This window comes from Sciurus vulgaris, assembly GCF_902686455.1.
Source record: "Sciurus vulgaris genome assembly, chromosome: 1".
Classification (NCBI taxonomy): domain Eukaryota; kingdom Metazoa; phylum Chordata; class Mammalia; order Rodentia; family Sciuridae; genus Sciurus; species Sciurus vulgaris.
The window spans coordinates 179,201,521-179,227,342 of record NC_136461.1 but is presented as its reverse complement, the minus strand read 5'-3'; the positions used below and the strand labels follow the sequence as shown (position 1 = coordinate 179,227,342).

The 25,822-nt window shown below is 34.0% G+C and overlaps 1 protein-coding gene across 2 annotated transcripts in view; it reads right to left on the bottom strand.

The window, feature by feature from the left end:
• The window catches only part of ZFPM2 (zinc finger protein, FOG family member 2), a 417,497-nt gene that overhangs the window by 315,568 nt on the left and 76,107 nt on the right, over positions 1–25,822 (bottom strand). Inside the window, exon 2 of one of the 2 annotated variants that reach the window (XM_079105158.1) lies at positions 15,758–15,916. The exons of the other annotated variant lie outside the window; for it this stretch is intronic. Within the exon in view, the coding sequence (XP_078961284.1) occupies positions 15,758–15,916 (159 nt within the window). The remainder of the gene's footprint in view (positions 1–15,757; positions 15,917–25,822) is intronic. 2 annotated transcript variants of the gene reach the window in all.

Sequence of the window (25,822 nt, the reverse complement as noted above, 5' to 3'; positions counted from 1 at the left end):
TATTAGCAAGAAAGGATTTATGGATTTAATCTTTCTAAGAATTATTTTCTAAAGATTTCCTATTTTACTTGGCACTTAGTAAAATCAACTATACATAGATGTTTAATCAATAACTATTACTCACTGACCAGTTAGAAAATTAGATTTTGGTTTCATTCTTCTTACCATAGCTCACTGCAATATCATTACATTTGCTAATTAATTGCTTTGAGTACATTATTTCTATTTAATAACTAGAATATGTCACATTTTTCAACTTTTGTACCCTTCATCTTCTAACTTTATCTCAGGAAACTAGTTCTCATTTTTATGGTAATGTTTTTTACCTAATTCATTTTTAATCATTTTACTAATGAAAAATGAAAATGATTAAAAATAATTTAATCACATATGAAATCTCTGAAGTACTTTTAAGAAACACTGTCTTTTCCCCTCACAACAGACTTGCTTCTTTATATAAAGAATTTATATAAACTTTCTTTATAAATAGAATTTTATTTTGATATTAAGCCAATTCCACCTACTTCTTGATTTGAATGGAATTGACTTCATCATAATTTTGTCTCACTTCTATCCATTTTTAATCTCCAATATTTGCAATCAGCACTATTGAGTAGCTTAGGAAAAATAGCATGAATGATTAATAGCCAAGATAATAATCATAATTTGTTAAGATAGTGCTTCAATTGGTAGAAAGAAGAAAGGAAGAAGGAAAAGGATTCCAAGAAGAGAATGACAGAAAGAACTAGGAATGCATTCAACATTCATACATTTACTTTCCAAATTCTTTATTCACACACTTTTTAATAGAAATTTCAGTGTATTTTCAACAAAGCACAAACATATTTAATGGGATGACTACCACGTATCCAGAGACCAATTCATAATGATGAAACAGAATAAATGTCAAGCAGTAACAAAATCTATAATATTTCTAAAATTATGGCTATGGAGTTAATGGTTTTCCACTGCAAGATTAAGCTCCTTTGTTGCTCTTTTAAAAGGTATCATGCGTATTTTGTGGGCCCTTCTATTTTTCCTAGTCTAGTTTTCAGATCAATGAGAGCCCTATAGGAAGAAATTGAAGGTGTTTTTGAGCATTATAATGCACAGCATAAATGGCTTAGGGAAATGCACTAGAATATAGTCTTTGAAACACACGAAATGGCATCTTTAAATACCATATTAGGTATTGTTGGTAAGGTGGTAAAAGCAGTGGCTCTCCTTGCCAAGCAAAAATAATTTCAAAAATGCAAACAAACACCTTTTCACTGCAAGTTAAACACTGCTATAGAAATTAAAGATTTGCCACATTCTGAGACAGTCACTTTTTCAGCACAAAACAGCAGCAGTGTTTGAAAGCAGCCATGCAAGCAAACAGCCTTTCTCAACCCTGCTCTTTTAATCCATGTAGTTCCTATCAATATTAACCTCTTATAGAAATTCTTGTACAATATAACTATTGAACTTTCTTGACTAGAAGTGTTACTGGAGCTGTTAGTCATCCCTATAATGTATTTTGCAATCAGCTAAATCATCAAAGTATTTTTTAACAATGAACAGTTCAGAAGTGACAGATCTACTTTCTTGTTCACAACTGCTTATCAGAGAATAGATATCACATATGTTTTCCAGGTGCTTCCTATAGTTAGGATACCTTCACAGAAGCCGCTCATGAAAGATAAGGTCATAAAAGAGATGAAAAATGTGTGAGCTTCATACACTTATGGTTTTATCATCAGACAAGATAGCTTTGGTTAAAGGACTGCAACAGTCAAAAACAGAAAACTGCAGCTCATGTTGAAGGGCGAGGACGTTTAAGTTAAGATTTGGTTTGTGTTTCCTTTGTGGAACAGCCTCATTATAATGTTTGGCTGAAAATAATTATTTAGTTATAGATTATCCAAGGAAAAAATGACTTATTTTATCAATCCTATATGGACGAATTATAGTCATGTTTGTAAAAATCTAGAAATGAAAATAAAAGCACACAAGCATCATCCCTTTATGGCAATACCAAAATGGAAATCTAAACAGTTCAACCATTTGCAAAGAATAGGTATGTTATATACATATGTCCCTATCATGATGTCTGACTCCGGTCTCCCTTTGACTTACTACATATGTATAACAAATCTGGAGTTTTTTCATGTTCTGGATAATTTTACTCAATATATAATTGTTTTTTTTAAATGCATTTTAAAATTTCCTTGTAATTTACTTGGGTTTTCTGTAGTCATATTGATGACATCCTTTTTCAGAGCCCAGTATTTGAAAGATTAAACAGATCAAAGGAATAAAATTCACATGAATTCGTTATGAATTTTCATATCCCACATGAAGAATCAGTCCTGAAACAATTGGTAATAAAAGTCCAAAACATTTGTTATTTTAAGAAGAAAGTGAATTTCTACAGTTAATGTGTGACTACTATAATTTGTGGTATTTTATTACAGAGAGTAAGGGGAAATTATTGAAAATACCAATGCTCATGGCAATTACATAATATAACAGTCACAAAGTATTGACAGCTTAGGAAGAAAAGAAGAGTGATCTGTCATTTTTTTCTCCAGTACTGAGCATTTATTCCTATCAATATTATCCTCCATGTGAAAGGGTTTTTCTCAAAGTTTTATTTCACTAAAGATCTCAAGCATAAGGGAAATTTCCAAATAGAGAAAATAAACCAGCTTATCATCATCATATGGTTTTTATTCCTCATTATTTCTCCCAGTGAGCCCTGAAAGCGTTAAATATACAAGCAAATATGGGGGGGGATAATCTAACAGTTATTTCTAAAATAACATTTTAAAATTTATATGTAGATAATTTTGTTTATCATAGTTTCCTTTCTCCCTGCCTCCCCATCTCACTCAGGTCTATCAATAAGTATATTCTACACCACAATTTTCTACTCACAGAACTATTGTTCTTTACTTCAGAAAACCATGAACAAAAAATAAACAAAAAGTAAAACCAACAATAAAATGTAAAGCCAAATTTCACCACCTCTGAAATTGCCCTCTCCAAAAAAACACCTAAACTTATACAGAAAAATCAAACCAATTTGAGAAAGCAATGATATCTGAACATCACTTTCCATGTATTCTCATTTATATTCTTTGCTTTTTAATAAAATGGTCCCTTCTAGAAGGGCTACTCCTCTTGCAATAGATTCCTGGATACGATTCATAACTAATCACTTAGTATCACAGTGAACTTCACTCGTTTATAAATAGGAATTTATTCAAGCCACACAAATGGACTGTCCACTGCCAATGAACAGTGCATGTTCAGGACAGCAACTAACAAAGACTTGGACCCCTACCTAAAAGCCCTTTATGTAACACCAATTCAAACACTCTCATAGCTCACAAACAGAGACCATTTTCCTGATTAACTCTATTTTGTCCTGCTGTTCAACAACTGGATTTATCTTACCTTCTATTTTCTCTCTACTATAGCTCTGGGAAGCTCAGTGCATTTAATGCTTTAGTTTTCAAGATGCTTCTTTTACCCTCTGATGCAGCCTCTCATTATTTCCCATCCGTAGTCTTACGGTTATTATTATCTTTTCTGATTCTTCTGACTCACAGCTGTCTCTCCAGGGTCCCTCAACTTGGTGCAGTGTTACTTCTTCATAACTAAAAACCAGTCAGTATTTGATTTCACCTGTGTCACATTCTCTGACTTTCCTTATGAGGTCAAACCATTATTTACCATTTGTGTGATTATTTGATTAATGTCTCTGTGGTAGTCAGCTTTGCATCGTTTTGACCAAATACCTGACAAGAACTTAGAAGAGGAAAAGTTTATTTTGGGCTCATGGTTTCAGAGATTTAGGCCATGGTCAGCTGACTTCATAGCTTTGTGTATGAGGTGAGGCAGAACATCATGGTGGCAGGGCAAAATGCTGAGCTAGGGGCAGTCAGGAAGCAGAGAGAGAAGGGGGAGCCAGGGACAATATACATAATCCCTGAGGGCATGCACCCAGTGACCTATTTCCTCCAGTCATGCCCCTCCTGTCTACAGTTACCACTAATAATTCATTCAAATTATTAATTCAGCAAATGGGTCAATCTGCTTATTAGGTTACAGTTCTCATAATCAAATCAATTTATCTCTGAATATTCCTGCATTGTCTAACATGAGCTTTTTTTAGGGCTGACACTTCACATCCAAACTATAAGACCACCTCCCATGATAGTGTAAGTTCCTGGGTAATCAGGAACTTCCCTATGTTTACTCACCATTGAATCCACAGCAAGTCTCACAGTGTGTGACAGAGCAGGTGTTCAATAAATATTAATTGGATTGGATAAAGCATGAATGCTGAATGCACTTACTGCCACTATTTTTTGAGTCATTCATTATTCCAATAATCAAGCAAACAAAAACTATGCACTTTACATAAGCTGAAAAGTCTCTGAAGTAACAGAATTTAGAGTCAGGCATGTGGCCACTTCACAATAAAGGCCATATTTTCCAGCCTCCCTTTTAGCATGGATCTCTCCCTTAGACAGTTCTGGACAATGGGATATAAGCTGAACAGTTCTTTGGTCATTCCCAGGAACCTAATTTTACAGTTGAACCTAAAGCAGTTTTCATATCTGTGGGGAAAATATGTTCTAGGTCATGTCAATCTCATCCTTACTCAGATCCCCATCTAGCTTCTCATACCAGGAATAGTCCCAATTATATTACCACTAGACCTATTCTGGCTCTTTTTTACTGCACCTTCTTCCCAAAGCATCTACTCCCTTAGTGCCAACAGGAGGTCCTTGGCTGCTGATGAGAACACCAGAAAACCTTAATACTCACATCTTCCAGATTTTCAGAAACATGAAGCTTCTAAGCTTCATTTTTTTCAACAGAGCACTTTGAAAATCAGGCTTGTCCTAAATATCCATGATATTTTTAGGCTAAAGGTAATTTATCCCATGTAATAACAGATTTGAAAAAAGACATGTAATAAAAATAAAAACATAGTCTACAAATTGAAGGTTTTTCCAACAAAGAAAACAAACAATATTCTTGATCATTGCTGTCTCCTGTGAATTCAGACTGACTTAATAGATTTCCTAAATGGTTGATTCAGGTTTTGCAGGGTCTGAAGCTTTTACAACTTGGGAGGTCCTCATTAAGAAGAGCACAAAGTTATAATTACAAAATTAGGTGCAGGGCCTTGGAAAGACAGGTGAGGTGCTCTAAAACTTCAGCTTCATTAACCTCATAGGAAAGCTGCCTCTGAGTAGTAACTATAGTAAAGGGCAGAACTACTTTTCCGATTAAATAAATGGTTCTGCCCAAATGCTCAGTTGTTGAGAAATTATTGTTACACCAGCTTCAGAATTCCAAAGCAAAATCTAAAATTTATTTGAATTGTTCAAGTTTTAGATTTATTCAAGTACTATTTTGAACTTTCCTGGGACTATCATTTGATATAAAAAAATAAACACTTATGAAAACAACTAAAAAGGAGAATGAATATAGTTAATATTTATTTGGCAATATGTACAAACGTAAGACATGCATATTATATAATTTTCCTCAATTGCATTCTTTTTATTAATGATCTTGTATTTTTTAGGCCACTTTAAACTTCCCACTACCAATATTGTAGGAAAAATATCATAATTTTCTAAATTGGGTTTGCAACTTTTTGTCTCTTTTTAAGGTATCATTTCATATTTTTGTAGAATTGTTATTTCTTGCTGAGTTACTGTATTTTGGTATGCTTTTTAATAGTCATCCATTAGAACAGAATATAGGAATGAAATGAGGCAGATGCATACTGGTGCTGGAATGATAGAGGTTACTGCCAGGAAGCTTAAGAATGAACACACTGCTTCCTTAGTCAACCCAAACTAACATCAGCTCCACTCCTTATAAACATTTTCACTTGTGCATGGTTTCTTCCTTCACTAGATCACTCTATCTCGAGAAAATGAGTGCATTCTTTATACAGTGTTCTTTCTGCCTCTAAACATGCATAGTCATGTGGGAGCCCTCACACATATTCATGCTTATAAAACAGAAAGAAGGATTAGGCTCTCAGTGTTGGTTAAGCAGCTTGGGCTGGAATCTGCATTGGAAAAATAAAATAAAAATTTATCTAAAAACCCAAATACATTGAAGTGTGCTAATCCTATGGCAACAACAGAAATGACATCAAATGGTGCTGTTGAATAGGTAGACAGTGTTTTATGTATGTGTACCACAGATTTCCACCTTGATAAATCTATGTCTTTAAAAATACTCCTTAAAAAGACCTTCCCTTCTTACTGACAGAAATATGTAATCACAGCCCACTGTCTGTGCAATTCCACTTTCCATCTCTGCTATGTGCATAAGACTTGGTAAGATACAGACACTGTCAAGTTTCAGAACAGTTCCTTGTCTAATCTTTCTACTTCTCCAGATCTTTGATACAGAACCTGTTAGAATGTATTGCTTACTTTTCTAGTTTCTATGTTTATCTCACTTCCACTCTTACCATCTGCTGTACTGCATTTCCTTCAGAAAAGTGAAAAGTTTTCACAGTGCCCAGAGCTTTCCCTGCAAACAATGCCCTCTTCCCCTCTTCCTTCCTTCCTTTCTCCGCTTTTTATTTAGTCTTATTTTGTGTTAAGGTCAAAGTGTTGTAAAGAGTTCACTTGGGAACATTTCTACATGGCTGAAATGCTTATCTAAATGGTTTTGATGGATTTATAAACATTCCTGCCATTTATTACTGGCTTCTGCCCAAGTACAAACATTTTGGTGTGACTCCTCTCTTTAAAATTACCTGAAAACATCACAAGCAACAGGCAAGTGAGAAATTGTGGTTTACTGTATGCCACCCAAACAGGGTAACATAATTATCCACTTAGTATAATGAGTCCAAAGAGCTCTGACTATAGCCCTTGCATTGTACCAAAATGCCAATTCTATTTACTGCAAACTGGTTTATATTGATAGAAACATAAAAAGTGGTATCAAAGATAGAAGTAATTTAAGCACACTCCTAATTCATTTAGTTTATTATTTTTGTTTTATTCCTTGGTTTTGCATACATCCTGATTCTTGAGTGACGGATCATGTGTAATAAATATTCATGAGATAATGCCAGGTTAAAAATACCCTTAAAAAGTGAATTTTACACTTCTTGCGTCCAGCCATCTTCAGCTGTGTTCATCACCTTCTACAACAACTATATAATAGACATCAGAAAACATAATTATTTTTCTATTTTTACTAAGTACCAATAACTCAAATTTTAATATGGTATTAATCTTCAGTAGTCTCATGACTTTGACCAAGGTACTGAACCTCTGGAGGTCACAGGTGAAAATAATGTGAACCCCGCAGGACGGTAAGATGATTAGAGATGGAGCATGTACAGCAAATGCCTGACTTTCAGGAGCAAGCAGAAAATGAAAGTTGTTATTACCATTATTATAATTATTATAATTGGTACATAGTCTCAGTGCCAATCTCAGGAATCTCATTGAACTACAAAAAAAAGCTGAGACAGCAATCTGCATTCTTAATCATTATTTACTGGTGCAACACATTCAGTTATTTTTACTTGACCTTTTAAGAACAACAAAAAAGTGACTGACTTTATTACTATAATTAAATTCATCATACCATAGCTTTTTGCAGTTCCCTTTACATATCTATGTTTAGGCCTACCAGAGATAAAGATTATCCCGTCAGGTAACGATGGGCATATGCTTAATACGGCCTATTGCTTCTTGAATGATAAAAACATTGTGAGAATTTTACATACTAACAAGAAAATGTAAATTTCATATGAGAAGATTAAGAGCTTTGGAAATCTTATTTGATTTAAATTTAGAAGATGCTAGTGCAGAACAACTGAGAAAAAGTATTTAATCATTTGTGATGTTTAAGAATAAAAAGTAGAGACAGTTAACTTCCAAGAGTTGTTTCCCAAAAATGCTATCATTTTATCTCAGATCCTAATGTGATCAACAATTAGATGCAGGGTTGTCAACTGCGTTAATTCCATAGGATTAAAATAAATTAGTTGTCCAGGCATCACTAATGCCATTCATACATTTAATTTTCTTTGAAGTAGAAATGTAAATTAAGAGTTAGTAGATATAAACGACTGGCAAACATGAGTGTTGATTTGCATGAAATTGATTCAAATAAAATTTGAGCAAAATAAAATTGAAATAAACACTTTAAATTTAAAATAACTGTTTATATAGTTACAACTTGATCAACTCCACTTGCTTCAAGAAATGGGGGTTCTTCATTCAACCCAAAACATCACTAAGAAAATGTGGAAATTAAAAAGGACTTAAGAGTTAGTAGCTCTTTTGTATTACTTGGCTAAATGTATTGATTACTTAATTAATTTTCTATCCAGATTAAAAGTGAAAAGTTAATTAATAATGCACACATTGTCTAACATCCAAACATCTGGCTTTATGTGTATCTTTCCACATTTTTATTGTGCATTATAGTTTTACATAAAGATTGGATTTGTTGTTACATATTCATCCATACATACAATATAAGTAGGCCAATATAAATTAAATAAATTCTTACTCTTCTTTTGACTTTCAACATTACAAGGAAAACAACAAACCTAAACTTAGAGGTTTAAAAAAAGTTCTTGCATTTGCAAAAAACATAAACACAAAGGCCAATTTTTCTAAGTAGTAAAAGATGGTTTTATATTAACTCTCCTTTTTATTATTTACAACAATGATGCTAATATAAAATAAGGGGCAAAACTAAAAACAGGCACTAACTCCCTGTACCTTCTGTATGTAGACAGACACAAAATGAAATACATTTTATTACAATATGAGATTATTTCAGAAACTATAAAAGATTTAGGCAATTATATATTTCACCATGTTTTCATTGTTTCAAAAGAGGTTTTTAGCAAATTGCACAAGTGAGATCTGTTAATGGTCTTAGAACGATGAATTTGCTGTCATATGCGAAAAAGTATATATTATCATATGTGATCATAACTGATAGTATATCATAAGTTATTTTATGTACTGCAAAATTGATCATTTTTAAATTTGTCAAAACTTTCATGATAATATTTCTGGGATCAGAGTGAGTAGGCAGACAAAGCTTTATCTGATCCTTACGTATGGAAAGCTGAGTCACAGCAAAATTCCTACACCCTCTGGGTCCATCAAACCAAGAAAATGCTGACTCTTCCATATGAACAGTTTGTTCAAATGCTCTGTCATTTTTCTACCAATTGTGGTTTTAAACATTCAGTCCTATTCCAAATAGAAACTATGCTGTGGAGATTTTTAAGATAGCTACAAAAGAGTGAAGCACAATGTCATAGGTGAATTATTTTCCCATCTCATGAGAGAAAAATACAAGTAGAACACTATTTTAACCTCTATTTCTACCTCCTATAAAGAACTACTTTTCCATTTTGTATTGCTAGATAACTTATGTAAAAAAAGAAATGATTTTAAACTTTTTTTTTCTTTTTTTTTTTTTTTTTTTTTAGGTGCAGAAGTACTGGATCCAGGAAAACAGGGTTTGCCAAGGAACAATAATGTCATATGGAGGGTGGGGGAGGTGGCTGGGAAGGGAAGCCAGGTTCGTGCCAAGCAAAGCTGGGGGCTGTTCAATCAGCCCTATCAGCGCTCCATCAGTGTCTCCACTCCAGCCAAATCCAGAGAAAACAAGGAGTCAAAGATTCAGGTCAATAAGCTTATAGGCGATTTGCACAAACAGCTCCTCCAGCAAGGTAAGAAACAAAGTCATATTGGCTTTTCTTTTTTACTCCTTCTCTTTGAACTCCCTGGTCCAAACATACCCTGGAAATGTCAATGTTATATGCAAGAATTTAAAGAGCTGAGCTTCTTAATCCTGTTAAGAAAAAAGGAACAAAGTTGCCTGTAAAGATCCCCTTTCTTACTGAACTCAAACTGATTATGGTAGCGCTGCCTTATGTGGATGCTGATTCCAGTCACCCAAGCATCAGAGAAGGCAGAAACATATCATCAAAGACCACGAAGGAGGAAAGGAACCACATTAATGGGGAAGGGTTTGTGAAATATCAACAGACTTTCTGAACTAAAAAATAATACAATAAAAGAAGAAGCTCTGAGACAAAATAGTGTGAATATTTATTTGATAGGGAAGCAAATGAAAAACAAGCAGTCACTATCCCCAGAACCATATCTCACAAAGGCACGATGGGATTTGTTGGTTGTTTTATTTCTTAACAGAATTAGGGATCTAGATAATAGCTTTGTTGCTTTTTCTTCACATTTGGTGAGAAACAGGGAGGGAAGGAAGGATTAAGGCCAACAATCCAGGCTAAAGTTTGTTACATACAGTCCAAAGAAAAATAACCCTTTTTTCATGGTTACTTCTTAATTTTTAAAAAAAGGTAGAAAACTACACAATATGATAGCAAATGAGGAAATGAGGAAGGGGCAGCTCTCTCGAGAGTCTGGCAGTCTACAGGGTTAAGAACAATGATCAAACTGCTACTGATTGACATGCCTCTTACTCTTCATCTTTCAGATTCAAGGATATGTAAAGATGTAGAAAACAAATACCCAACTCTGCTATGGTGGAAAGGAGCAAAGTGATTCATATCATCCCCAAACACCCCCAAACTGCTGTTCTGGAAGCTACATTAATGAGCCACAGATGGAGTCTCATCAAGCCCTTGGCTATAGAATGATTCAGATTGAGGTTATCTGTATCTCCTGACAGATTCCCCAATTTACCTGTTTCAATTTCCTGCTTTAACCTTCACTTCTACAGGCCTTTCTCTGCTAGGCACAGACACACTGTATCCAGACCACACCTCTTCTCCCACTCAACTCTCTTCAGTAGCTCTCAGAATGCAGCTGCCCTTCACAGTCCTGTTCCCCAAGCCCTCGACAGTGGTGGGAATCCAACAGATTCCTAGAGCTACAAGTAGCACAGGTATGGCTGTTCCTTTCCTACTCCCCAGCTCTCTGCTGTCCTCTTCTGGTTTCCTGTAACACAGGCCTCACAGGTACTGCAGAGGTAAGGAAGTTCTGGAAGCTCACTCCTTTACACTTTCCCCATCACTCTTTATAAAAACCACATGAGTGTCTGCACACACAGCAACCTTGTCGTTCCCCACCCTTATCTGTTTTGTTTTTCTTCATGATGCTTAACATCACCCAACATGTACAATGTGAGTTTGATTTTTTATTATCTCACTCTGTTCTCCTGAGATGTGGATTGACTTTTGTCTACTGCTGTATCCCAGCACCAAGAAGAGGGTCTGGCACATAACAGATGCTTAATATAGGGCTGGGTTGTACTGAATTGATCTGCTGAATAGAATTGGAAGCTGCTGTCAACACAATTCTGTTCCTGTTTAAGTTTGCTTTTGATTTTGCATTAACTGTTTCTGGGGTTAGTGCGAAATTCACGTATGAGTAACACAGGTTTTATTCTGTTTTCTTTAATATGCCTTTCATTTTTTTTATTTAGAGTGTTAAAATAACCTTTATTTTCTGCACACTAAGTCAACTTTTTCTTAATATGGTGAAAATGTTTGATGTTCGCCTATGGTTGTTTCCTTATTTTATGAATTTATGTCATATCTCCTTTTGTTCACTCTGATCTTTCTAGACTGAAGACCTCTAACTTAAGCTCATGTCTCTAGAGTGTGCACCAGACTCCTGTACTGTATCTACATTTCTCTGTATCTAGATTTAGGGCCAGAAGTATGGTTCTTTATCTTCTAAAGTCAACTTGGATGGCATCATTTTCCCTGTGAGCTTGTTTAGGGATCAGAACATCAGAAAACAATTTATAAGGTCCCAGTAACTCTTTCAGATGAATATTATTGATAACTCATGCAGTTTTTGGAGGGTTTTTTTTTTTTCTTTTTTTTTTTTAAGTAGCACTGCATTTTTACTACCCCAGAATGACATCCATCTGATATTTCCTGTCTACATATCCTGTGACATTTTTCTGGAATGTATCCCAAGACAGGTTTATTTCATTTTAGTCATTAGCAAACTTGAGTATTTCAAAGAAGAAACACTCTTTGAAAAAACTAATAACAGTAAACTAGTTTTAGAACTGCCCCTTGCCAACTCTGCTATGAAACTTACTGTCTCTGATCCAGCAACTTAAAACTCTTCAGGTTGATTCCTTGAACAATTATATCTCAATGAATATTAATTAGTTTGCTTAACTCTACAAATTCAGGGATGTGTTTCCATGTCCTATACATACACCAGATGAAAGAAGATGAAATAACTGAAGCAAATAATTCAATAACACACGAAATATGTAGTGCTTATGGGCTCAGTCTTGATGTCTTCGTCTGTAAATTCAAGGAAATAATTCTTACTTGTTTCCTTCCTCTCAGAGATACTGTTAAGGCAAGATGCCAAGCAATTTAAACTCATGAACAAAAGAAGATGATATGAATTATAAGTATTGCAATACATTTTGCTACCATTTTTTTAAATCTCAGGGTATCAAGAGAAGTTTGAAGCAGCATCTTTTTTTAAACATAGTCCAATTCTTTTTGAAGATGAAAAACTGAAGTGAAACAAGTAATTAACCCAAAGCAATAAGTGATATAGGAAGCTTCTAGAGAATTGTCATATTTAAATTTTAGGCCTGAAGCTACAGCCAGATAATTCTGAGATAGAGTCATATAATCCACAATTTTTACACATTAATGCTAACATAAAATTCAGACTTTAACATTTCTGTGGAATCTTACATTCTATGAATGAGTTGGATTGTATTTAATCACATGGTTTATAATGATGAGCAACTTCACTAATTTAAGACTTGTAGCAAAACTGCCCTTTAATAAGAACTCAAATGACATCAGGGTAGAAACCATCAGGATGGAAAATATATAATAATAAAAGTCCTTCTAAACCCTGAAAATATTCTCTGTAGTAGAGAAGCTCAATTCAAAAGGAAGAAGGAATTTTCACCTATGAAAAGATATGTCTTCACAGATGAATAAAGAGTAGAGAACTTTTTTGTTTAATAAAAGGAAAGTTATAACAGCATTTGATGGCTTTTATACAAAATATGAATGAAGTAAACAGTAACTCTATGCATATCCTCAGTGTTCTCTCCAGAAAATGTCAAAATATATCCTTTGGATAACTTAGATTTCTAGCTACATTTTTGTTTTATGAGGTTTTAAACACACTACCCTTTGCTTAATTTTTTTTCAAAAAACATTTAATGTTCTCATTTTTATCCAGAGGAACCACTAATGTAACTAGGTCATTGCTAGATTTTGGCCATGAAAAGGCCATTAGACAAAGAAACTTCAAATAATCCAATTCAGTTTCCTGTATATGTTGACAATTTTTAAGTTGTCATAAATGATTTTGAATATGTGCAAAAAGCCAGTTTCAGCCATAAACCCTACGTAAAAAAATTTTCTTCCAAAGAACATTTCTTATGTGCTTTTCCATTTATAATATTGATATAATTAACCATTTAAATGTGTTTACTCTTTTGATCGCTAATCTATCCTCTTTTTACAACTGGTAATAAAACATAATTGTTATCACTGAGACAAACATGTGCCTTTCTACAGAAAGATTAGGTTCTAATTTTCCAGAGAGAAAATTTCCTCTTCCTATTGTAGCTAATCAAGTTAAGTGAAAAATGGATAACATCCCTGGCATGACACCTCAAGGGGATACAATATCAAAGAGTTGTCTTCCATTCATACCAGTTCCAACTGACTTCAGTGAGAATTCCCTGGCCTCACATTCTATGAGAGTAAAATAATGAAATTCTCTTCCTGTAACACAAGGTCATAGTAATTGGAAATAGTAATATTAGTATTTATCCTGAAAAATAGTACATGAAAATAAGAAATCTTATTCCTACCCATCATGACATTTTAGCTTCAGACTAAGCTTTAAAGAATTATTTTTACAATATATAAAATTTCATATTAATAAATATAGTCTCTGTATTGTACTAAATATTGTTTTGTATACATTTGACATTTTTTGAAAATGTCTAACTGTTCATCAAATCACAATATCCACTGAAAATGCTCATTATAATTATAATTCAATGATTTTTTTCTTAGTTCTTAAGGCATTCATTGTATTTTTGTGAGCTAGAATTCTGGTTAGTGTAGAGGGATGTTATTAAGAGGATAGTTATCATCGTCATGGAAACATTTGCATGAATCCATTTTCCTCCAAGAAACTATAACTTAAAAGTTTTAGTTCTATACGCTTTCATCAGACAAAATTGTAACCAGTGGTCTTTTCAAAATTAAAAATATATCTAATGATATCTATTGTTATTGACACTCTAGATTAAATTGATAAGAAGGTCTAAATCTATACATTAACTCTTTTAACCACAAAAGTCAAAAAGAAAAAAATGGTACCTTCTATTAGTCCCTTGTCTTTATTACCATATTAAAACATAAGGCAGGTACTCTACCTGGCACACGCCTACACACAAAATATGTTTCCTGATGATGAAGGAAAATGAGATGTCTTCAAACACAAACTGAAAAGCTCTACATCTCCAGACAGCTTGGACAGTATCACTATAGTTATAGATTAGGAAATGGTTGCAGTATCCAGAAAAACTAAAGAAAATATTTGACCTAAAATCTGAGTCGACCCTAAGAAAGTAGGCTTATTTTCATTTTCAACCAAAAGTCTCTGATATGGAAACCAGGGGCTACGTAACAAGGTCATCTGGAGATTTTCAATAGCCCATGGATAAGGAAGTTTTCTGAACCTGATTGTGTCCAGGAACTGGTGCTGCTGTTTGGTTTCCACAGTTTTAGGGTCTGGGCTCTACTGACCACAGGGATGGGAATAGCTGGTTTCTTTTGTTTCTAACATACCACCAACAGGAGACAGTGATATTGGAATTTGTAATATGCATCAAAGACATGTGACCACCAAGATATGTGTGTTGTTAGCTTTTTGAGAAGCTATCCTAGCATTCTTGATTTCAGACTGTGAAATATGATAATATAAAAAGCCCACTTCACATCATGTATCTGTAGCAAAAGCAGCTATTTCAAACCAAGGAAATAATTCCAACACTTGGGAAACTGTGTGGGTGCAGGAGGTAGAAGCCCCACCTCAGTGGCAGAGATGAATAATCAAATGGAAAAGAATCATGAGAAACCTAAAACCAACTTTTAGAAAAAGTAAGGAAATGAGGATTTGTGCCCAGTGAGGACATATGGCAAGGTCACCCGGCTGGAAGTTAAGGTTAGAATAAACTAAGGTATGCCTCAGGTGCCCTATGCATTATGTTAGTGTGTCTACTATGGAGAGAAGGTGTGCATTTTCTTATTTGACAGCATCTAAAAAGGACTACCGAACATGGAAGGTAGTTCTTTTTAGATGCTGTCAAATAAGTCAAACACCTCAGACTTTAGTTTTCAAAATGGTGTGCCAGAAGCTTGGACTGGGAGTCCGTCTGCCCCACTCTGTGCTTATACTCAATGCCTAATTCAGCACCTTGCAAACAATGACACTGGATAAATACTTGTTGAAAGAATAAATTAATAAATGATAACCATTAAATGTACTGAAGCTAACTAGTCAACTCACATGAAAATGTTCAGGGTTAGTTCGCCAATCAACATGAAAATATTCTTTTAAATATAAAATAGGTTTATTATCAAAATGGAATTACTCCTTTTGCCCCTCAAAATAATATATTGTTTGCAAATCAAAAACATCTAAGTAGACTTACATTACATCCAACCATCAATGATTACCTTTGTTACAAAAGTATTCCACCTCTTCACAGCTCAGATTTTCAGGCCCAAATTCTGTGGAAAAGCTTTCCTCCAATGGAAAGTCTCCTTTGGAAATGATGTCTGTTTCCTCTGATGGACACTCTTCTTCCTCATCTTCAATGGCATCTTCAAGCGGCCCTTGAAAAAGAATCAGGGACACTGTACCAAAAACATCCAAGGAAGAGGGTGAAATAAAATCCTTATAACAGGGTCTTTGCGATTACAGTGGTGAGGAAAACATTCCAAGTAGTCCCCCCAAGGTGACCCACACAAGATATTGACACATTCATATTCATACAGAAGAGACCTACTTGAGAAGTGGAGGGAAACCCACAGCTGAAGATACTCCATGGAAATCAGCTTGCATCTCCAATCTGCCCTACCCCCAACCTAAGCCCCAAACTTATTTTCTGATTCCCTCCTGAACAGCAAAACTGTGCACTGGATGTTCATTTGTTAGAATTAACTGCCTGGTAAAGAGTACAACTCTCCTTTACACTGTTGTACAATTTTACCTGAGATTTTAATAAAGATTTAAAGTAATTGAATGCATTTTAATTGGACTGAGATTTTAATAAAGTCTATACTTTTAAAAATCCATCTTAAGAGTGGATTCCAAGAAAAGATTTCATTATATGTGTTTGAGGCTTGAAGAAAAATTACATATTTCTCTCCCTGATGAAAGCATAACCCTATTCATAATTAATTGAATTTTTTCTGAAATGAAAAGTAGTTTTCTAATGAAAAAATGTAATTTGTATTTATGTGATACTTTTTCTGTAATAAAAATACAACTCCCTTAGAGAGAATGAGAGTGAGGTTCACTACATTAATGGACCTATTTTACTGAAAGGAAAGGGAGGGCTGGGGTTGTTCAGATGGATCTGAAGTGGACAGCGTGGGAATACCGCACGGCCGATTGTGCGTTTCTGACTGCCTCTAAAGAATCAGAGTATCCGACTCATTTTACCAAGCAGAAGTCTGCATTTGCTCCTAAAGAAGTAATATGGCATTTTATCCAAAGAACACAATTATGATAATTTGTACTAATTGTCACTCATGTTACCAGTCTCATCAGACAAGCTAAATACTCCAAGGCTTAAGCAGCCTCTATCTCTCTTACTTTTTAGAAATGTACTAGAAATTTCTCAGGGCCAAGGAGAAATCAATTAAATAGTTTAAAATATAGTGAATATACTGCATTTATTATATATGCATGGGTAAACAGGAACAAATATATACAGTGTATATATACTACATACAGTGGTATATCTAGAGTTTTTACCCAAAGCCACTTGCCAAAGGACTGAATTAATATAACATGTTTACATGTGTAGAATTAGTTACATGGATTTAAATTAAGGGGTATCCAAGCACAAGTTTACTTTCAAATATTCTTTTTCCTTTTTAGAATTTATTTTTCCTCTCCTCTTCAAAATAGCAAATGTTAAGCCCTAATTCCAAACATTCTGGTAATACTGTTTTCTCACACAGACCTTAGGCTCAAGGTGGAGAGTTAAAAGAGCCATGAATTTTGTTTTTGCACAAATCACATTCGAAAGCCAGGAATCTTATATCAGTTTTTAATTCCTTAACTATTTCTACATTTGTAATCTTTCACCTTTTAGAACAACTATGTCAAATAGTAAGACACACAGAAAAATATAAAAGAGAATGTCAAACATCACAATCCTTAAAACATTTGACAGTTTCAAAAGGCAAGATTAATTATTGATGCTGCATCTAATGAGGAGACTAATAGGATATTTCCCTTATTTTTATTTTTTCAAAGAACTTATTTATAATAATAAGCTTGGTCCAGAGAAGAAATGTGAAGCTATCTCATTTGTGTTTCATATGGGAATTGAAAAGCACTTTCTTTCATGATATCTAAAATAATCCAGTGAGTTAGGTATGGTGGGTATTACTATTTTTATTTCATTGATCTAGAAAGTAAAGCTTAGGAGGTCAATTAAGAGAGTAAGATCACAAAATAATAAGTGAAAAAATTGACTTGTGAACTTAAAATCTTTTTATTACCTTTTTAAAATGCAAACCATTCTTTGTAAATATATTCCTTTATAAAGAAAACTATATAACATGTAACTGATAAACAAAAACTTCAGAAAATTGTTAATTCATATTTACATAATTATTTATTCATGAATGCTAAATATTCCAGTCCAAAAATTGATGAGTCTCTTACTGCTCTTCTCAGATTACTGAAAATCAACCAAAATATCAGTTTCTCACCTTCTCACAAATAATCAGTAAGATTATCTTGTAAACTTACCAAGAATAAAATAATTGATTACTAATATTTACCATTTATGTCATTTATACACATGCTGAATCAATCTATAAAATAACTACCTTTTTATCAGCTGTAACAGAAATTACAATTTATGCTCCTTTTGGAACTTCTTTGGGAATATATACTCAGTTTTTCTACCAAAAAAAATAAAAGCTCCAATTATAAAATAAATATTTTAAATAGTTCATATATAAAGTATGAAAAATATAAAAACATATATACTGAAATGAAAGCATGTATATAATAAAAAATAATAAAATGTTTTTCTTTTAAAAATTAATATTCTGAGCATACATGGTATATTTAAAATACTCAGTGACAATAAATTGGTTTTAGTAATATGATCTCATAATCAAATTTAGCAGTTGTATGAAGAATTAAATAGATAAGATCATGTGAAAATTTGAAAGAAAACAAAATCACAAAACATCCATTCATGCTTAGTAAACCTTAAATCAAATCAATGTTATGGTGATTTTATATATATATAAAATATATGTATATATATATATACAGATATATTTATGTGTATATGGACACACAAATCATATCCATATTTATATAAAAACTTTTATTTCAAAGTTCACAACAAGTACTTAATTGATAGTATACTACTGCATATTCCAGGGGTTGTTTTATTTTATTATCAGTTATCACTTTGGAATTCCAAGAATGTAACTGAAAAGAAGCAGTTTTCACAACAAACTACAAAAATCCAAAATAAAAAGTGAAAATATTCTGAGCTCATTTGTTCAAAATACCCGAGGTCTCCTTGTCAATGTTTAGAACAGGCCCCAGGAAGGTGATTTAATGGCCAACTTGCAATTCTCCCAAAGCAAATGTCAGATTTGTAAAATCTATACTTTGAAATGTGAAATTGCTAACGATTTCTTTAAGCATGCCATCAAATCAAACTCTGGGGAAAAGGTTTCTCTTAAAAATGCATAGTATTTATGGTTTCAGATCAGATCTCACTCTACTCTCTATATTGCGTGTTTCTGTTAACAGGAAAACCGTACAGATAATCGGTGGCCATAAACTAACACGTTAAAAGGGTAAGAGACACTTGAAGCACAAGTATAATTAATAGCACCAATGAAGGAGGGAATGAAGGAACCTCCCGTGTATGGGTTAGTGGGCACAGAAGTCCACTTCAGAAAAATCACCACACATAATTTGACACAAATAATAATATCTACTCAGAAAAGGCTCACGACAGAGCTCCATGTGCCCTCATGGAGAAAATTACTTCTGATTGAGGCCACTTGGCAGGCAAGTGTGAGGAAATCTGAATTTCAGCTCTTCAATTGCTTCTGATTTACAGATATTCAAACACACTTGACAGAATTAATAGTTGCAATGTTCATAAATATCAACATTTACCTCATTTTAAAATGCCAATAATGAGCCATGTATCCTAAAACTCTGAATGCAGTAGTGCTAAAGGTTAGGCCATAATGCTGTTAATTGTCTCTCAGCATAAATGAGTAGGCATCCTTCCATGTTTTATACTGGATGAATAATGGGGAGTACTGGTATAGTCTCCTGGGTGCAATCCAGAATTTCTGTTTTTAGAGAAGAGAGACAACTGCATACTCAGGATCCACTTGCTCTGGCCATAGCTACCTTTGCTCTCTAGAGATAAGGCAGAAGAAAAGAAAGGTTCTGCAGATTCATTACACTTTGTAATACTGAGGGCCAGCCCAGTGCATGATGAAGCCTTTCCTATAGCCAGTACTATCAGCTGCATTGTAAAAGCTGTGCCTCAGGTGGATATATGAGAGAAATTTTTATTTGGTGATTATTTTGATAATCAGGAGTTGGTAAAGGACAAATAGGTTATTCAAGATTAAATAGTTGTATCCCATACACTGGCAGCCTAATCACTCAGTAAAATGAAAATAAAGAACTGAATTTGTATGGTTAAGAAGCAGTTAAAGGAGTACTAATTCTCCAGATAAATGAATTTATGAGAAAACTGCTGCTGAAATTCCAGGGTGTTCAAAAAATCCCAGTAACACATCCATAGCAACTGATGAAACAGCTAGAAGTTTACAAATAAAATTGGAAAGAAAAATATAGGATACATATAAAAATTCAGAAAAAGGATTAAAATTAATAATACAATGAGAGAATGTAAGAAATGATGTGGAACAATATTGCAAACAAGAAATCAAACACATGTGTCTTTGAATACCTGTTTCCTTAATGAATAACTTTGTACTTTGGCAGGCCATATAAACACAATGACCCTTACCTAAATGGCAGAGTGTCTTTGTTCAGATAAATTCAAAGCACTTCAGAATAAGAGGCACCCAAGAAAGGAATTAAATTCTACAGAAATTAATATACATTGTCATGTAAGAAGAGAGGAAAGAAATGCCATATCCTATGGTTCCAATGCAATATACCCCACAAGGGGCCTTTTCTCTAAAGCACTCATTGGCGTTAATTTATTAAACATTAGTTTAGTTTGGTTGTGCAAGCATTTTGATTAAAACAAGACACTCTGTAATAATGGAACTATAGAGAGCATTCAGTCTCCACTCCAAGCATTAATATTCTAAGCATTCTAAAGGCTGCACAAGACTAGCCACCTAGCAAAATGAGATTGTTTCAGAATACTGGGCAGCCTTGATTACAACTGACAGGTGGGAAGAGAGTCACATTAAAATATTATCATTCCCAATAATTACAATAATCCATCACAGTGTGCTCAGAAATTCTGCTAGGTGAGTTTTCCCTGAAAACATACAAATATTTCCAGACCTTTCTATTTCAGTCTTTCTCAATGTATGCCACTTTGAATCCTTTACATATCAGATAGCATAATTTATTAATATAAGAAATTAAAACTTCCATCACTAACTTTATATCATTTTGCTCACACACAGAGTGAAGAATTCATACCAATGATTAAATTTCTTAAAATCTTAATGAATTAACAAAAATGAAACAGTGCTTCTCTGCCCAGGTTGCAGACTACTATTTTCCACTCTTTAAAGTCCTTTGCAATAGACCTATTCAGACAAAGGAATAAGAAGGCAAACAAAATTCATATATATATATATATGTATATGTATTTGGTACCTCTAAAACTCACAACTTAAGCAATATTGTACACCATGCTTGAATTATCTCCTTACAATTGAGCTACTTTTGTCAGGTGATGCTACCTTGCAAAATGTAAATATAAAAATAAAAGTTCAAGACAGACAAATTCTGGTTCACATTCAATGTATGAATATGAAAAAATATAAAAACTACATGAACTCAATTTTAGTTGATAGGTAAGAAGAGTTAGAATAAACTTTTCACTTTAAATTTAGTTTACATTTTTCTATATGTGATGAAAGTGAGCCTGTGCATTTAAACTGCATATCTTGTTACCTAACCATTTGTATTTCCACCTTCTGTTTCTTTGTTAATTGCGGGAAAACACAAAATAAAAATCCCATCTAATATGAAAAAAAAATGACTATCACATTTTCGGTATACATAGGCCCTATACATTCAATTAGAAATAAATTAAAAAAAAACCTCAACTCTATAATAAAAACTGAATCCTCTAAAATGTGTCCCTCCCCACCTCACTAGGGAATTGGAACATTTTTAGCTTTACGATGCTTACATGTTTTCTCTATTTTTTCTTGGTGGAATTCTGTGGCTCTCAGTAGTTCCTGTCCTAGAGTTTTCATCTGTTACATTCAGACTTCCTTATGAATCACTGCCCTGTAGGCACATCTCAAAATGCTTCTCTATCGTGTCCCATTACATTTGTCTCATGCACATCCCACAGAGCCATTTAATGAGAAGGGGCAGGGAAGAGGGATGCTCTTTGGACAGTGCAGATCCATACTACTCATGTAATTGAGCTTAACAGCAAGAATAAAACCTTATTTCTGTAGTTTAAAAAAATATTTTAAATGGGCAAGTTCTTCCTGCAGTCACCCACTTTCAACAATTGTTGCATCAGGGAATCTAGGAAGAAGGAAACATTTTTATTAATTTTTCTCCTTATCTACCAGAAGAATGTTGATTTTTTTTTCATTTGCATTTGTTGCCTCCAGGTAGTAGACCAGAGAATCATATAGTAGAAATTCTTCTTTTTGATTAATTTCTTTCCATGTGTTATTTCTTATATATAATTGATTTGGGGCTTTGCTCATAGCTGCACATCTTTTTTTTTATATATATCTGTACCAACTGCTGTCCTTCAATCAAGAAAGTTGAAGGAAATTACCTGAATTTTGTTAAGTTTATTAAAAATGAGATCTGTGAATATTTAAATTGAGTTTTGAAATGTTAATGCAAAAAAGATATTAGAGAATTTTTAATGGAGGGTTCAATTTGACCACGTACCATTGTAAAATGAAGGGGAAGGGGTCAGGTCATATTCAAATTATTTCTTTAGGGAAAAAAAGGTACTCTTTAATCTTAAAAAAATTGGAGTAATATTCTTTGCTATAAAGTCATCAGCCACTTTTACAAATGGCAATATTAACAACTTTTCTATAGAACCTGAAAACAACTTAAATTATTTAAATGTCTTTTTCCCTTGGAAATGCCCTGCTTTGGAAACCTTTAAATTCACTGAATGATGCTAAAGAAAACAACAAATTGCTTAGAAAGTATGCAAACCGTGCAAGCAGCAGTCAGTCTTACACAGTAGATTAAGTACTGATATCACAGGAAAAATAAAGTTAGAGAAAGAAATACAGACAAAATTTGAACTAGATCTCTAATGACTAATTTACTCTCAGGAAGTAACTCAGGCATTAAGAAAATTTGGTTCATTAGTAAATGCCTTGTGCATTGACCCAAAGAAGTTAGTGACAGCAATGACACTGAAACTCAAATATCTCATAATCAGGTCTCTGTCCAGAGTCCCATCAGAAAAAAAAAAAAAAAAGAAAGAAAAACAGGATAGTATAGCTTTTGCTAAAATGATACAGTAGTCCCTCCTTGTCCACAGGGAATGCATTCCAAGACCCCCAGTGGATTCATGAAACCATGAAAGTACCAAGCCTTATAAATACTGTTTTTTTCCATACATACCTATGGCAAAGTTTAATTAATAAATTTGGCACAATAAGAGGTCAATAATATTAATGATAAACTAGAAGGATGGTAAAGTTATTTCAAACTTATAAATTGCTTATTTTTGGAAGCACGTGTGTGTGTGTGTGTGTGTGTGTGTGTGTGTGCGTGTGTGCGTGTGTCTGTGTGTGGTGCTAGGGATAGAACTCTAGACCTCAAGCATGCTAGGCAACTGCTTGGGGATGTGAGAATGGGCAAGCAGGGATTTTTCCTAAAATTGAGCACCTCTGCCATAAAACACCAGGTGTTATTCAGTCATCAGACTATGAATGCAGGACATTAGATTTTTAAAGCATTTAGGACTAAGAAAGGAAAGGGATTGAAACTATCCACTGAACCCCTTTCATATGATATGTGGCTGATAAGAATTTACAAATGAATTAATCAAAATTTGTAATTTTAACTATTTCTACAAGAAAACACATACATATCTTCTTTAGACTTTGAAAACACCATAAAATATAGCTGTTATGCTTACCTAACAAAGTAAATGCTGCAAAACTATTACATGTGTTTCTATTAAAAAACCTTGATAATAGCCTATATGGTTTTATAATGAAGCTAAATTAGTAATACATGTAAAAAAAAAAAAAGTGATATAGCTCAGTTGGTAGTGTGCTTGCCTTGCAAGCACAAGGCCCTGGGTTCGATCCCCAGCACTGCAAAAAAACAAAAAACAAAAACAACAAAGAAATAAATGAATATTTAAAAATGAGGCACATAATTTTGATGCCAAAATGGAATTATATCTCTTTCTCTTTCTTGAGAAAAATCAAGGGTAATGCACAGGTTGATGTTGTTTTAAAATCAATAACAACAAAAGCACTAGCCACACAGTGAATACTTAATAAAGGCTTTGGTGACCAACTTTATTAAACAGTTTCATAAGGCCAAGATGAATTAAAGATCGTCCTTAATATTCAGTATGCATGTCTTTGTCTCTTATGAAACAACACAGCTACAGGCAAAAATAAGAGGAAAATATCAAATCACTGTAGGAATTTGAGGAAAAACATTTAATTAGCAAAACAAGTCAACACAAATATTTGCATCAGGATTTGGTCATTGTATATGTAAATGTTTTTTTCTTCTTATCTAATACAATTTGAATCTAACTTACTTCTCATCAAATAGGTCAATTTCTCCTTTCTAATCCTTCATTTTAATAACAACCTTTCTGGCTCTACCCTATTAAATAGGTTCTTTACCTGTATAATTAATTATCAATTGAAATTTGGAAAGAAAACATTTAATAAAACAACTGCTCTCTCAATGGAGCATTTGCATCACCTGGAAAATTGTTAGAAAATCAAATTGATTATCAGACCCTACCCCAGATCTACTGACTTCAGAAACTCCAAGGCTGGGGACATAATCTGTGTTTTGAGAAACCCTATGGGTGACTCTGATGCATGCTCACTCTAGTTTGAGAACAACTGGACAGAAATACAAATGCTATACACAAGTCACTTTGTAATAGTATAGACTATATTTATTATTGTCATTTGCTAGAAACAGTACAATAATTTGTGAGTTATACAGGCTCCATCCTCAGCTGTAGATAGACATGTTGGGTGTATCTGATGATCTATGATCAAACTACTTTTCACCTAAGCAATTCAATGTAGTCCCTCCTGAAAATGGGCATATTAGTTTAGGTATTTAATGTTGGTTAATCACTCTTCCACTAATACCAGAGAGTCCAGCAAGTGCCCAAATAGCATTCTTTCAGTTGATTCTGGGATGACAAGGAATAGACTCTTGCCACTTCAGGCTCATCCCAAATGTGACTTCCCTATTCACTTCTGGAATCCTGGATAAAGCAGGGTGCCTTTTACTCAAGAATCTCCAGTACCCACTGACCCACCACACAACAGGCCATGGTAGAAAAAGAAAATCTCAATATTTTAAAATCACAGTCTGCTGTTTAAGTCTCTTAAAGAATAAGAACTTCAGAGAACTGAAGTATTTTCACCCTCCTCGTTTGAGGGACTGGCATTTCAGGAGACATGAGGAGGTGTACTCTACCCTGACAGGTAAAGCTGGCCAATCAATAAATGATGATCAATGTACACAAGAAGTTCAGACCAGATCACACAGGCATTCCCATGCTCTTCACCCCTCACTCCACTGGCCTATTGTAATCAGGCCAGTACACAAACCAAGTGCGGCCTGCGGGATTTTGTGCTGCAGCATCATGGCGAGCCACTTATTAACCCACAGCTGCAGATCATCAAACTGCATGTCCTAGCACCACCACCTTGAACCAAACAGTCAAGGTGAGGGCAGCTACAGAACTGTTCCATTTTTCACAAATAGGTGTGGCCTCCTGCTCCTGGAGTGCTGCCAATTTGGCCCTCCGTTTGGGTTTGACACAGTAAATAATGATGCATATTCTCTCTAAGCCTGTACAGTCCTGCACCCATGTTCCTTGCACAGCCAGAAAAAAAATCCCCCACACAAAACAAAGCATTGTTGTAGATCCCGTGTATTGATTGGAATACAAACTTTATAAGAATTTGCCTAATTTCACAGGTGTATGTGTAATTTTCCACATTTCCATTCTGGCAGATCTGTTTCATCTTTGGGGTTGGAAAAACAAAACAAAACAAAACAAAAAACCAAAAAAC